This window comes from Somniosus microcephalus, chromosome 11 (genome assembly GCF_052327205.1).
Source record: "Somniosus microcephalus isolate GS21.2 chromosome 11, FLI_Smic_1.0, whole genome shotgun sequence".
NCBI classification, from domain to species: domain Eukaryota; kingdom Metazoa; phylum Chordata; class Chondrichthyes; order Squaliformes; family Somniosidae; genus Somniosus; species Somniosus microcephalus.
The window spans coordinates 116,858,952-116,874,352 of record NC_140997.1 but is presented as its reverse complement, the minus strand read 5'-3'; the positions used below and the strand labels follow the sequence as shown (position 1 = coordinate 116,874,352).

The following is a 15,401-nucleotide window of genomic DNA, read 5'->3' as shown; positions in this document are numbered from 1 at the left end:
AAAATTATGAGGGGCATAGATAGGGTGGATAGAAAGGAACTTTTCACTTTAGTAGAGGGGTCAATAACCAGGGGGCATAGTTTCATGGTAAGGGGCAGGAGGTTTAGAGGGGATTTGAGGAAAAACTTTTTCACCCAGAGGGTGGTTGGAATCTGGAACTCACTGCCTGAAAGGGTGGTAGAGGCAGGAACCCTCACAACATTCAAGAAGCATTTGGATGAGCACTTGAAACGCCATAGCATACAAGGCTACGGACCAAATGCTGGAAAATGGGATTAGAATAGACAGGGCTTGATGGCCGGCGCGGACACGATGGGCCAAAGGGCCTCTTTCTGTGCTGTATAACTCTCTGACTCTATTTATACTCTCCCTGGACAGCACCACCCGCAGGCCGCTCAGTATTATTTCATAAGTCTTTCTTTCATGAATGACTGATTCATGTCACTCAGTACCAGTGTCTCTCCTCTCCTATCCTGAGGGTCCTTGTCCCTCCCACCCCACCTCACCCCGGGGTACAATTCCAACGGCCCCTCAGACGAGTGGTCAATCCTTGTGCTTGAGCCTGGACATCGAGGGACCGCCAGCTATTGAACTGAGGTGGGGGGGATTGCAGCCGAGTCTGATCGTGTCCTCCCCTGATGTCCACGCTCCCTATTAATGGGCAGCAACAGGATTGGGAATCCTGGGGGCCTTTTTGTCCCCGCGCCCCCCCCCCCCCCACACCTTCCTCACACCAGGGACTCCAAGGCCAGTTGTAGCGTCCTGGACTCTGTCCCTCTGCACACCAGCTCACTCGGCTCGGGTTGGGGAGGGAGCCTGAACCTTCCTGTTCTGTACCTGCTCTTCCTTCTCTTTCAGTGCTGTGGACGGCCCAGGGGAGTTTCCTCATCCTGAACTCTGACCGCACCACCATCAACAGAAACACTGGCACCTTCTGGGCCCTGTTACAGTGCAGGTAAGGGAACTGCGGACTCCAGCAAGAGCCAGGGGACGCAGCCGGGAGAGGCTGACCCCGTGAGATTCTTCCTCCCTCCCTTCTGCTGTCCGGAGCCCAGACACGGTAACCTCGTGGTTATGGTAACTCGGAGCTCGTGAGTTTAAATCCTACCGTGGCAGGATTGAATTCGATAAACCTGGTCATTTTTAGATGAGCTGATCATTGTAAAATCCTCCAGCCTGGACTCGGGCTGTGTTCTGGAGTGTGAGGGTCAGGGCGGGGTCGTGGGGGGGCAGGAACGCGGGGTCGAGGGCGGGGTCGCGGGGGGCGAGGATGGGGTCGCGGGGGGCGAAGGGGATCATGGGGGAAAATCTTGATCTTCCCCGTGTGGGCTGTAATCTAATGGGGTGGACCCCCATGCCCCATTATAGAATCTTTCAGCACAGAAGGCGGCCATTTGGCCGGTTGAAACTGAATACTGAAACCCTGATCTGAGCGTGAAGGGGATATGGATTTTTCCAGTATTGTCCCATCTGTTTACTGATCCCTGCCCCGGGATGGGCCGCTGTGAAGGCCGCCTGCGTCCTGTTGCTTTGCTCTGTGTGACTGACTCACTCTGACCTCGGTAATCTGACCGCTTCGATCTATTTTTGCAGCATGCTGTTTGGCAACCTCTACGTTTACCTGCAGTGGAGAGACACGACTGTGATCTCAGGTAAAGGACCGACTGTATTACTGAGAGACCGTGTGGGTGGAGGGCGGCGGGACCGCTGACGATTTCTGGACCGCTGACCATCTCGGCCCCTCTAACGGGCTCGTGGTGCAATTGCATGGTCCAAACACGGTCCCCACAAGCTTGCGTGATGACTGATATTAACGGGGCAATGACTCGCTGGGGTCGGGTTCCACTGGCACAGTGTCAGCACTCTCGCCTCTGAGTCAGAAGGCCGTGGGTTTGAGCCCATCGCCAGAGACTTGAGCACATAATCCAGACTGACACTCCAGTGCAGTACTGAGGGAGTGCTGCACTGTCAGAGGGGCAGTACTGAGGGAGCGCTGCACTGTCGGAGGGGCAGTACTGAGGGAGCGCTGCACTGTCGGAGGGTCAGTACTGAGGGAGCGCTGCACTGTCGGAGGGCGGTACTGAGGGAGTGCCGCACTGTCGGAGAGTCAGTACTGAGGGAGCGCTGCACTGTGGGAGGGCGGTACTGAGGGAGTGCCGCACTGTCGGAGAGTCAGTACTGAGGGAGCGCTGCACTGTCGGAGGGCGGTACTGAGGGAGTGCCGCACTGTCGGAGGGGCAGTACTGAGGGAGTGCCGCACTGTCGGAGGGTCAGTACTGAGAGATCGCCACACTGTCGGAGGGGCAGTACTGAGGGAGCGCTGCACTGTCGGAGGGGCAGTACTGAGGGAGCGCTGCACTGTCGGAGGGGCAGTACTGAGGGAGCGCCGCACTGTCAGAGGGGCAGTACTGAGGGAGCGCCGCACTGTCGGAGGGTCAGTACTGAGGGAGCGCTGCACTGTCGGAGGGGCAGTACTGAGGGAGCGCTGCACTGTCGGAGGGGCAGTACTGAGGGAGCGCTGCACTGTCGGAGGGGCAGTACTGAGGGAGCGCTGCACTGTCGGAGGGGCAGTACTGAGGGAGCGCTGCACTGTCGGAGGGTCAGTACTGAGGGAGCGCTGCACTGTCGGAGGGTCAGTACTGAGGGAGCGCTGCACTGTCGGAGGGGCAGTACTGAGGGAGCGCTGCACTGTCGGAGGGGCAGTACTGAGGGAGCGCTGCACTGTCGGAGGGGCAGTACTGAGGGAGCGCTGCACTGTCGGAGGGGCAGTACTGAGGGAGCGCTGCACTGTCAGAGGGGCAGTACTGAGGGAGCGCTGCACTGTCGGAGGGACAGTACTGAGGGAGCGCTGCACTGTCGAAGGGGCAGTACTGAGGGAGCGCTGCACTGTCGGAGGGGCAGTACTGAGGGAGCGCTGCACTGTCGGAGGGCGGTACTGAGGGAGTGCCGCACTGTCGGAGAGTCAGTACTGAGGGAGCGCTGCACTGTGGGAGGGCGGTACTGAGGGAGTGCCGCACTGTCGGAGGGGCAGTACTGAGGGAGTGCCGCACTGTCGGAGGGTCAGTACTGAGGGAGCGCTGCACTGTCGGAGGGGCAGTACTGAGGGAGCGCTGCACTGTCGGAGGGGCAGTACTGAGGGAGCGCCGCACTGTCAGAGGGGCAGTACTGAGGGAGCGCCGCACTGTCGGAGGGTCAGTACTGAGGGAGCGCTGCACTGTCGGAGGGGCAGTACTGAGGGAGCGCTGCACTGTTGGAGGGGCAGTACTGAGGGAGCGTCGCACTGTCGGAGGGTCAGTACTGAGGGAGCGCTGCACTGTCGGAGGGGCAGTACTGAGGGAGCGCTGCACTGTCGGAGGGGCAGTACTGAGGGAGCGCTGCACTGTCGGAGGGGCAGTACTGAGGGAGCGCTGCACTGTCGGAGGGTCAGTACAGAGGGAGCGCCGCACTGTCGGAGGGGCAGTACTGAGGGAGCGCTGCACTGTCGGAGGGGCAGTACTGAGGGAGCGCCGCACTGTCAGAGGGGCAGTACTGAGGGAGCGCCGCACTGTCGGAGGGTCAGTACTGAGGGAGCGCTGCACTGTCGGAGGGTCAGTACTGAGGGAGCGCTGCACTGTTGGAGGGGCAGTACTGAGGGAGCGTCGCACTGTCGGAGGGTCAGTACTGAGGGAGCGCTGCACTGTCGGAGGGGCAGTACTGAGGGAGCGCTGCACTGTCGGAGGGGCAGTACTGAGGGAGCGCTGCACTGTCGGAGGGGCAGTACTGAGGGAGCGCTGCACTGTCGGAGGGTCAGTACAGAGGGAGCGCCGCACTGTCGGAGGGGCAGTACTGAGGGAGCGCTGCACTGTCGGAGGGTCAGTACTGAGGGAGCGCTGCACTGTCGGAGGGGCAGTACTGAGGGAGCGCTGCACTGTCGGAGGGTCAGTACTGAGGGAGCGCTGCACTGTCGGAGGGTCAGTACTGAGGGAGCGCTGCACTGTCGGAGGGGCAGTACTGAGGGAGTGATGCACTGTTGGAGGGGCAGTCCTGAGGGAGTGCTACACTGTGGGAGGGCAGTACTGAGGGAGTGCTGCACTGTCGGAGGGTCAGTACTGAGGGAGTGATGCACTGTCGGAGGGGCAGTACTGAGGGAGTGATGCACTGTGGGAGGGCGGTACTGAGGGAGCGCTGCACTGTCGGAGGGTCAGTACTGAGGGAGCGCTGCACTGTCGGAGGGTCAGTACTGAGGGAGCGCTGCACTGTCGGAGGGGCAGTACTGAGGGAGTGATGCACTGTTGGAGGGGCAGTCCTGAGGGAGTGCTACACTGTGGGAGGGCAGTACTGAGGGAGTGCTGCACTGTCGGAGGGTCAGTACTGAGGGAGTGCTGCACTGTCGGAGGGGCAGTACTGAAGGAGCGCTGCAATGTCGGAGGGGCAGTACTGAGGGAGTGCTGCACTGTCGGAGGAGCAGTACTGAGGGCGCGCTGCACTGTCGGAGGGGCAGTACTGAAGGAGCGCTGCAATGTCGGAGGGGCAGTACTGAGGGAGTGCTGCACTGTCGGGGGGCAGTACTGAGGGAGCGCTGCACTGTCGGAGGGGCAGTACTGAGGGAGCGCTGCACTGTCGGAGGGGCAGTACTGAGGGAGTGCTGCACTGTCGGAGGGGCAGTACTGAAGGAGCGCTGCACTGTCGGAGGGGCAGTACTGAGGGCGCGCTGCACTGTCGGGGGGGCAGTACTGAGGGAGCGCTGCACTGTCGGAGGGGCAGTACTGAGGGAGCGCTGCACTGTCGAAGGGGCAGCACTGAGGGAGTGCTGCACTGTCGAAGGGGCAGCACTGAGGGAGCGCTGCACTGTCGAAGGGGCAGCACTGAGGGAGCGCTGCACTGTCGGAGGTGCCGCCTTTCGGATGAGACATTAAACCGAGTCCCCGTCTGCCCTCTCCGGTGGACATAAAAGATCCCTTGGCACTATTTCGAAGAAGAGCAGGGGAGTTCTCCCCGGTGTCCTAGGGCCAATATTTATCCCTCAATCAACATCAATTAAACAGATTACCTGGTCATTATCACATTGCTGTTTGTGGGAGCTTGCTGTGCGCAAATTGGCTGCCACATTTCCTACATTACAACAGTGACGACACTCCAAACAGTACTTCATTGGCTGTGAAGCGCTTTGGAACATCCTGAGGTGGTGAAAGACGCTGTAGAAATGAGAGTCTTTTTTTTCTTTCTGTGTTCTCAGATGGTGACAGGAGTACCCTGTTTATCGTGTTGTCTGTGATCTGCCTCGCTGGCACGGCCACTCTCCTCGCACTGAAAAATGTCAAACACATGGACACCAGCTCCGAGATCAACGATCCTCTGATTGTTTCCCCTCGGCTGTAAGTACGCTGCAAGGAAGCAATGCGCTGGCTCTCCTCCTGTGCCATGGATGGTTCCATGCCCATGAAAAAAAAAGAAAGATTTGCTTTTCTATAGCGCCTTTCACAGCCTCAGGGTGTCCCAAAGCACTTTACACTTCATAAAGTACTTCATTGGCTGTAGTCACTGTTGTAATGTAGGAAACGGGGCAGTCAGTTTGCGCACAGCAAGCTCCCACAAACAGCAATGTGATATTGACCAGATAATCTGTTTTAGTGATGTTGGTTGAGGTATAGATATTGGCCAGGACACCGGAGAGAACTCCCCCGCTCTTCTTTGAAATGGTGCCTTGGGATCTTTTACGTTCACCTGAGAGGGCTGATGGGGCCTCTGTTTGACGGCACCTCTGACAGTGCAGCACTCCCTCAGTACTGCATTGGAGTGTCAACCTGGATTTTTGTGCTGAAGTCTCTGGAGTGGGATTTGAACCCACAACCTTCTGACTCAGAGGCGAGAGTGCTACCCACAGAGCCACGGCTGACACTGCCACGAGGACACAAGCCCTGTGTTGATCTAAAACTGGCCACTGGGTGGTGCCAGTGAGCTGCCTTGCCCTGCTCCAGACAGCCTGACTGAGATAGGGAACTCGCCGTGTCGGGACTGATATTGTGTGCAGAACCCAGGAAATCATTGGAAAAATAATGTACTTAAAGTAAATGTGTGTCAGCCATGGCTCAGTGGTAGCACTCTCATCTCAGAGTCAGAAGGTTGTGGGTTCAAGTCCCACTCCAGCGACTTGAGCACAAAATCCAGGCTAACACTCCCAGTGCAGTACTGAGGGAGCGCTGCACTGTTGGAGGTGCCGTCTTTATGATAAGACAAAGCGAGGCCCTGTCAGCCCTCTCAGGAGGATGTAAAAGATCCCACGGACACTATTTGAAGAAGAGCAGGGGAGTTGTCCCCAGTGTCCTGGCCAATATTTATTCCTCAACCAATGCCTTAAACAGATTATTTGGTCATTATCACATTGCTGTTTGTGGGAGCTTGCAGTGTGCAAATTGGCTGCTGCGTTTGCTACATTACAACAGTGACTACACTTCAAAAGCACTTCATTGACTGTAAAGTGCTTTGGGATGTCCTGAGGTCGTGAAAGGCGCTACAGAAATCTTCCTTTCTAAAAAATTTTATTATACTTTTTAAAACTACCTGTTTTGTCTCTGTGGTTCAAGGCTTAAAGAGAAAGCGACCTCGACCCTGGATCAGATCACCGCCGAGTTCTGTAAGTTGTTTCTGTGCATGGGCCGGTTGGGGGTGTGGCGGGGGTGGTGTGGCGGGGCAGGTGAGGGGGGAGACTCCGGACTCCTGTTCTGGCCAAATGCTCCCAATCGGTGGTGTGTAACCACGTGAAGATATAATTATAAACTGACACCACTCTGCACTAGGGTGTAGTCAGCGTGGGGGGGGGCACGGTGGTGCGCAGACTGGAGTGACCTGGGCCATGGGAGAATCGTAGCCCCAATGTGACTCGAGTGACCTGGGCCGTGGGAGGATCGTAGCCCGATGTGACGGGAGTGACCTGGGTCTTGGGAGGATCGTAGCCCCGATGTGACAGGAGTGACCTGGGTCTTGGGAGGATCGTAGCCCTGATGTGACTGGAGTGACCCAGGCCATGGGAGGATCGTAGCCCCGATGTGACGGGAGTGACCCAGGCCATGGGAGGATCGTAGCCCCGATGTGACGGGAGTGACCCAGGCCGTGGGAGGATCGTAGCCCCGATGTGACGGGAGTGACCCGGGCTGTGGGAGGATCGTAGCCCCAATGTGACGGGAGTGACCCGGGCTGTGGGAGGATCGTAGCCCCGATGTGACGGGAGTGACCTGGGCCGTGGGAGAATCGTAGCCCCGATGTGACGGGAGTGACCTGGGTCTTGGGAGGATCGTAGCCCCGATGTGACAGGAGTGACCTGGGTCTTGGGAGGATCGTAGCCCCGATGTGACGGGAGTGACCCAGGCCATGGGAGGATCGTAGCCCCGATGTGACGGGAGTGACCTGGGTCTTGGGAGGATCGTAGCCCCGATGTGACGGGAGTGACCCAGGCCATGGGAGGATCGTAGCCCCGATGTGACGGGAGTGACCTGGGTCTTGGGAGGATCGTAGCCCCGATGTGACGGGAGTGACCCGGGCTGTGGGAGGATCGTAGCCCCGATGTGACGGGAGTGACCTGGGCCGTGGGAGAATCGTAGCCCCGATGTGACGGGAGTGACCTGGGCCGTGGGAGAATCGTAGCCCCGATGTGACGGGAGTGACCTGGGCCGTGGGAGGATCGTAGCCCCGATGTGACGGGAGTGACCTGGGCCGTGGGAGGATCGTAGCCCCGATGTGACGGGAGTGACCCAGTCCATGGGAGGATCGTAGCCCCGATGTGACGGGAGTGACCCGGGCTGTGGGAGGATCGTAGCCCCGATGTGACGGGAGTGACCTGGGCCGTGGGAGGATCGTAGCCCCGATGTGACGGGAGTGACCCAGTCCATGGGAGGATCGTAGCCCCGATGTGACGGGAGTGACCTGGGTCTTGGGAGGATCGTAGCCCCGATGTGACGGGAGTGACCCAGTCCATGGGAGGATCGTAGCCCCGATGTGACGGGAGTGACCTGGGTCTTGGGAGGATCGTAGCCCCGATGTGACAGGAGTGACCTGGGCCGTGGGAGGATCGTGGCCCCGATGTGACGGGAGTGACCCAGTCCATGGGAGGATCGTAGCCCCGATGTGACGGGAGTGACCTGGGCCGTGGGAGGATCGTAGCCGCGATGTGACTGGAGCTCTTTGGCGTGAGATGGGACTCCGAGGGTGATGTGGTCTGTCATTCCCGTGAGGTGCTCGAGGTGAACGCGAGAGATTCTGGGGCTGGTTAAAGTGATCCAGCCACGGGTCAATGCCCAATGGGTTCGAAAGAGAAATCCCTCTCTGGCCTCGCCCTTCACGGGTAGCGTAGAATCCCTCTCTCTCCTCACTGTCTGCAATTATTTTTTTCAGGGACGATGTTAAGGTTGTTTCGCACAAAGAACATTCTGCTATTGAGCATCACGATAGTGTACAGCGGTGAGTGAGCGAGCGAGTGAACAGACTCCACACCTCGTGAGACCGGACGCTATTTCTGGGGCTGGGGGGGGAGGGGCGGCTTCCCCTCCCCACCCACCCCCACCCCAGCTTTACTCTGTATCTAACCCTTGATGTGCCTGCCCTGGGAGTGTTTGATGGGGCAGTGTAGAGGGAGCTTTACTCTGTGTTTAACCCGTGCTGTACCTGCCCTGGGAGTGTTTGATGGGACAGTGTAGAGGGAGCTTTACTCTGTATCTAACCCCGTGCTGTACCTGCCCTGGGAGTGTTTGATGGGGACAGTGTAGAGGGAGCTTTACTCTGTATCTAACCCGTGCTGTACCTGCCCTGGGAGTGTTTGATGGGACAGTGTAGAGGGAGCTTTACTCTGTATCTAACCTGTGCTGTACCTGCCCTGGGAGTGTTTGATGGGACAGTGTAGAGGGAGCTTTACTCTGTATCTAACCCATGCTGTACCTGCCCTGGGAGTGTTTGATGGGACAGTGTAGAGGGAGCTTTACTCTGTATCTAACCCGTGCTGTACCTGCCCTGGGAGAGTTTGATGGGACAGTGTAGAGGGAGCTTTACTCTGTATCTAACCCATGCTGTACCTGCCCTGGGAGTGTTTGATGGGACAGTGTAGAGGGAGCTTTACTCTGTATCTAACCCGTGCTGTACCTGCCCTGGGAGTGTTTGATGGGACAGTGTAGAGGGAGCTTTACTCTGTATCTAACCCATGGTGTACCTGCCCTGGGAGTGTTTGATGGGACAGTCCGTGTTTAACTCTTGTTTTGGTGATTTTGATGTTCCAGGGCTGGTGCTGACCTTCTACAGCGGGGTGTACGGGACGTGTATTGGGGCCACCAGACAGTTCGGGACATCGGCCAAGGGGCTGATCGGCCTCTCGGGGATGTTCATCGGTGTTGGCGAGATTCTGGGTGAGTTTGAAAAACATCCATGCCGAGCTGAGGTCGGAGGATGAAGGTCAGAGGTTGGGCGGAGGCCCGGGGGGGGTGGGAGGCCAGAGGTTGAGGGAGCGAGGGCCGAGTTCGGGAGGAGGACCGGTGAGGGATAAGCGAAGGGGGCACAATCTTAACAATTAGAACCAGGCCATTCTCAATTAAATCAGGAAACATAAAGGGTAATGGAGATCAGGAGCTCTCTTTCCCCCAAAGGAAGCTGCACATCATCCGTGATCTAATTGAATAGCGGGACAGGCTCGAGGGGCTGAATGGCCTCTGACATAAGAAAACTACTCGGCACTTGGTCTGAGTATTAAACAAGGCTTTAATCAACTGTTTTTCAACCTGGAGATCTAGTTGTGTCCTTCACTAGTTCCCGTTAAAGAATGTCCTGCACAAGCTGGGCCCATGCCCGAGTATTTATACTCTCCCTGGACAGCGCCACCACCAGGCCGCCCAGTATCATTTCATAAGTCATTTCCACATGAATGACCAGATTCCTGTCCGCCTCCTTGCTCAGTGGTTCAGAGTGAGCTTGGGTTTGTGCTGTTGAGACAGGCAGGTTGTAGACTGTGGTTGTCCAGGTGCTGCTGGTGAAATGCCAGACATTTCCCCTCTTGCCGCCCTAGCCTACCAGCTGGAATGGGAAGGGGAAATCCAGAACCCCGCCCTGCGACCATTTTTAATGTGTGTTTAGGGGCGGGGGGTGGGTGTCGTGGGGGCGACTGCTCTCAGTTCAGGAAGACCCATTGGGAAGCCCGACCAATTGGCCCGTTGCTAAAAGAAATCTCGGTGGGCCGCAGTGGAGGTTTATCAGAGGGCCCCTGGGAATCGCTGGCGAGGGTGTGGCACTGGCGGCTCAGTGAGGAGTTGGACGGTGAGCGTGTGTGTCTCTCTGTTGCAGGGGGTGGGATCTTCGGGCTGCTGTGTACCAATAACCAGTTCCGACGCACCTCGGCTATCCTGCTCGGACTCATCGCACATCTCCTGGGATTCTACCTGATCTTCCTCGTAATCCCAGACGACGCTCCGTTTGTGAGTGCAGCCAGCAGTCGCTACGAGCCTTACCTGTCCCCCAGGTAAGTCACTGTTAAAGCTCTACCTGTCCCCCAGGTAAGTCACTGTTAAAGCTCTACCTGTCCCCCAGGTAAGTCACTGTTAAAGCCTTACCTGATCCCAGGTAAGTCAGTGTTACAAGCTCTACCTGTCCCCCAGGTAAGTCGCTGTTACAAGCTCTACCTGATCCCAGGTAAGTCACTGCTCCAAGCTCGACCTGTCCCCCAAGCTGCTCTTTGCCAGTGGTTGTTGGAGGGAAGGAACCCCACTCCCCCACCCACCTCACCCCTGCCCCCCACCCCCCCAATGCCAGCACAAACTGCCCTCTGAAGTGGCCCAGCAAGATTCTCAATTGTATCAAACCCGCTACCAGTGGTTCAGGAAGGCAGCCCAACACCAACACCACCACCTCCTCAGGGCAACTGGGGACGGGCGGTATTGGTGGGCAGGTGATGATGCCGGTATCGTGGGCCGGACAGTGACAGTTGTCCTCACCTTTCACCCCACCAGCCTCCACTTTCAACTGATCATCCTCCGCCATGTCCGCCACCTCCAGTGTGATCCCACCACCAAACACATCTTCCCCTCACTTCCCCTTTCAGCATTCTGAAGGGACCGCTTCCTCCGCGACACTCTGGTCCGCTCCTCAATCACCCCCAACACCCCTTCCCCTTCCCACAGCACCTTCCCGTGCAAGCGCAGGAGATGCAACACCCGCCCTTTCACCTCCTCCCTTCCCACTGTCCAGGGCCCCAAACACCTCTTCCAGGTGAAACAGCGATTTACTTGTACTTCTTGCAATCTAGTATACTGTATTCGCTGCTCACGATGCGGTGGTCTCTACATTGGGGAGACCAAACGCAGATTGGGTGACCGCTTTGCGGAACACCTCCATTCAGTCCGTAAGGGTGACCCTGAGCTTCCGCTCGCCTGTCACTTTAATTCTCCGCTCCACTCCCACTCTGATCTCTCTGTCCTCGGCCTCTTACACTGTTCCAATGAAGCTCACCGTAAGCTCGAGGAACAGCACCTCATCTTTCGATTAGACACTTTACAGTCTTCTGGGCTCAACATCGAGTTCAACAATTTCAGATCATAACCTCTGCCCCTATATTTTTCCTCTCACACGGCAGCTGTTGATGTTTCTGCCAGTGCCATTTACATTTCATCTAGACCCATCTTTTGTTTCTTAACTTGTCCCATTACCATCTCCTTTTGCCTTGCACCATCATCCCTTTTGTCGTTTAATCTCTCCGGCCTGCCAGCCTATCACAGGCCTTCACTTTTGCTCTTTCCTCCCCTGCATTTGCTTAAAAACCTGTCCCACCTCCAACTTGTTCCAGTTCTGACGAAGGGTCATCGACCTGAAATGTTAACACTCTTTCGCTCTCCACAGATGCTGCCTGGCCTGCTGAATATTTCCAGCATTTTTTGTTTTTATTTCAGATTTCCAGCATCTGCAGTATTTTGCTTTTGTATTAGTGACGGTTGTTGTTGTATTCACAGCCCCGCTGCAGCGCTAGTGAGCAGCTTCCTGCTCGGTCTGGGCGACAGTTGTTTCAACACTCAGCTCTACGGCATGCTCGGCACCCTGTACCCCGAGCAGGGCGGCCCGGCCTTCGGCATCTTCAAATTCACACAGGTACGGTTCGCGGGTCACTCACTCTGGCATTCTATATTCACACTGAGCTACGACACACCCACAGTATCTGTCACACTGAGCTACGATACACCCACAGTATCCAGCACACGTCACACTGAGCTACGACACACCCACAGTATCCAGCACACGTCACACTGAGCTACGACACACCCACAGTATCCGGCACACGTCACACTGAGCTACGATACACCCACAATATCCAGCACACGTCATACTGAGCTACGACACACCCACAGTATTCGTCACACGTCACACTGAGCTACGATACACCCACAGTATCCAGCACACGTCACACTGAGCTACGATACACCCACAATATCCGGCACACGTCACACTGAGCTACGATACACCCGCAGTATCCAGCACACGTCACACTGAGCTACGACACACCCACAGTATCCGTCACACGTCACACTGAGCTACGATACACCCACAGTATCCAGCACACGTCACACTGAGCTACGACACACCCACAGTATCCGGCACACGTCACACTGAGCTACGATACACCCACAGTATCCAGCACACGTCACACTGAGCTACGATACTCAGTATCCGGCACACGTCACACTGAGCTACGATACACTCAGTATCCGGCACACGTCACACTGAGCTATGATACACCCACAGTATCCGGCACACGTCACACTGAGCTACGATACACCCACAGTATCCGGCACACGTCACACTGAGCTACGATACACCCACAGGATCCAACACACGCCACACTGAGCTACGATACACCCACAGTATCCAGCACACGTCACACTGAGCTACGACACACCCACAGTATCCAGCACACGTCACACTGAGCTACGATACACCCACAGTATCTGGCACACGTCACACTGAGCTACGATACACCCACAGTATCCAGCACACGTCACACTGAGCTACGATACACCCACAGTATCCGGCACATGTCACACTGAGCTATGATACACCCACAGTATCCGGCACACGCCACACTGAGCTATGATACACCCACAGTATCCAGCACACGTCACACTGAGCTATGATACACCCACAGTATCCGGCACACTGAGCTACGATACATCCACAGTATCCGGCACACGTCACACTGAGCTACGATACACCCACAGTATCCGGCACACGTCACACTAAGCTACGATACACCCACAGTATCCGGCACACGTCACACTGAGCTACGATACACCCACAGGATCCAACACACGCCACACTGAGCTACGATACACCCACAGTATCCAGCACACGTCACACTGAGCTACGACACACCCACAGTATCCAGCACACGTCACACTGAGCTACGATACACCCACAATATCTGGCACACGTCACACTGAGCTACGATACACCCAAAGTATCCGGCACATGTCACACTGAGCTATGATACACCCACAGTATCCGGCACACGTCACACTGAGCTATGATACACCCACAGTATCCGGCACACGTCACACTGAGCTACGATACACCCACAGTATCCGGCACACGTCACACTGAGCCACGATACACCCACAGTATCCAGCACACGTCACACTGAGCTATGATACACCCACAGTATCCAGCACACGTCACACTGAGCTACGATACACTCAGTATCCGGCACACGTCACACTGAGCTACGATACACCCACAGTATCCGTCACATGTCACACTGAGCTATGATACACCCACAGTATCCAGCACACGTCACACTGAGCTATGATACACCCACAGTATCCGGCACACGTCACACTGAGCTACGATACACCCTCCAGTTGATTGAAGTTTTTTCTCCTCTTTTTGCCTCTCCCAGGAGATCGTGTGTTTAGGGGATAGTTTGATGGTTTGAAATGGCTGCGTCCTTGTTTGGAGGACCAGGTTGCCTTTTCATCTTCCGATTAGGCACTTTACAGCCTTCTGGACTCAATATCGAGTTCAACAATTTCAGATAATAACCTTGGCCCCTATTACATTTTTACTTATTTTTTATCCACACCTTTTGTTTTGGCCCTTCCCCCTTTTTTCTCTCTCCCACATGGCAGCTGTCTCTCATTCTGCCAGAACATTTCACACCTAATCTAGAGCCGTCTTTTGTCTCCACTAGTCCTGTCACCATCTCGTCTGGTTTTGAATACCTCTTAATGTCTCTTCACTTCTGTTCTCTCCCAGCCTGGCCTTTTAATCTATTTCATTTCCTGTGCCTCTTTAGTCCTGACGAAGGGTTTGACCTGAAACGTTGACTCTATTTCTCTCTCCACGGATGTTGCCTGGCCAGCTGAGTTTTCCCAGCATTTTCAGTTGTTATTTGTCTTTTCATATGTTGGTGCGCAAAACAGCCGTCCCTGCTACAGAAAATAACCGCTGTCCTCATTTGTGTGACTGTCTTCTTTCTCCTTGGCTTTCAGTCCATTTCTGCAGCTGTGGCTTTTGGATACAGCAACTACCTGCTGCTGTCGCGGCAGCTCCTCATCCTGACCACCTTCTGTTTCTTCGGCACACTCTCCTTTTTCATTGTGGAGAGAATCGAAGACAACGCCTCAGGCTTGCGAGATTTCTGACCTTCGCTGGAGCGCTTTCAATTTTCCTGCAAGGGCGGGGGGTGGGGGTGGAGTTTCCACAGCTCTCAATTCCAGGATCTGCTGTTTCGGTGACCCGGGATTGGAAGAATCCTTTGGATCTGCTGCAGTAGCTTTCCTCTGCCACTAGAGGGGGAGGGGGGGGCGCAAGTAGTTGAATCACCGAGGACCTCTGGTGGCAGAGACCTGGTTCAATTCAATTCAATTCAATTCAATTCAATTCAAATCGCTTTATTGGCATGACAAGTTACATCTTATGTTGCCAAAGCATCGAAAAACATTCATGGTTGTACACAAAAATACAGATCTATCCATACAGTGTATAAACAGATATATCCCTGAGTGTATAAATATACTTTCATATAATTTGTATATACTCTTCTATTTAGTGGTTGTCCCTCTGTTTATGGCAAGCTGTAACATAGTGTGCCGCTAAGGTTACACAATTTCTCTCTTCCCCTAGTAGGTATGGGAGTTTTTGGTCGTCATTCAAATTTCTGAATTCCGGGCATATTTTTGTGAATTTTGGGTAGAAATTCTCCCTTATGCCCTGATATTTTCTACAAGCTGTGAGGAAGTGCATCTCTGTCTCCACCACTCCCTGACTGCAGTGAGAGCATATCCTGTCCTCTCTTGGTAGCCGGGTCTGCCTGTGTCTACCTTTTTCGATCGCCAGGCTATGTTCACTAAGTCTGTACATTGTCAAGGTTTTTCTCAGTTTGCTATCCTTTACCATGGTCAGGTACT

The 15,401-nt window shown here is 55.4% G+C and overlaps 1 protein-coding gene across 1 annotated transcript; it reads left to right on the top strand.

The window, feature by feature from the left end:
• The first annotated feature begins 872 nt into the window (after window positions 1-872).
• LOC147110840 (UNC93-like protein MFSD11) lies at window positions 873-14,690 on the top strand. The gene is made up of 9 exons (XM_086001210.1): window positions 873-955; window positions 1,594-1,652; window positions 5,216-5,354; window positions 6,564-6,613; window positions 8,368-8,433; window positions 9,243-9,368; window positions 10,297-10,471; window positions 11,955-12,090; window positions 14,484-14,690. Exons 2-9 carry the CDS (start codon window positions 1,595-1,597, stop codon window positions 14,634-14,636), a joined length of 903 nt encoding a protein of 300 aa, XP_085857336.1. The 5' UTR covers window positions 873-955; window position 1,594; the 3' UTR covers window positions 14,637-14,690.
• Window positions 14,691-15,401: the final 711 nt, after the last annotated feature.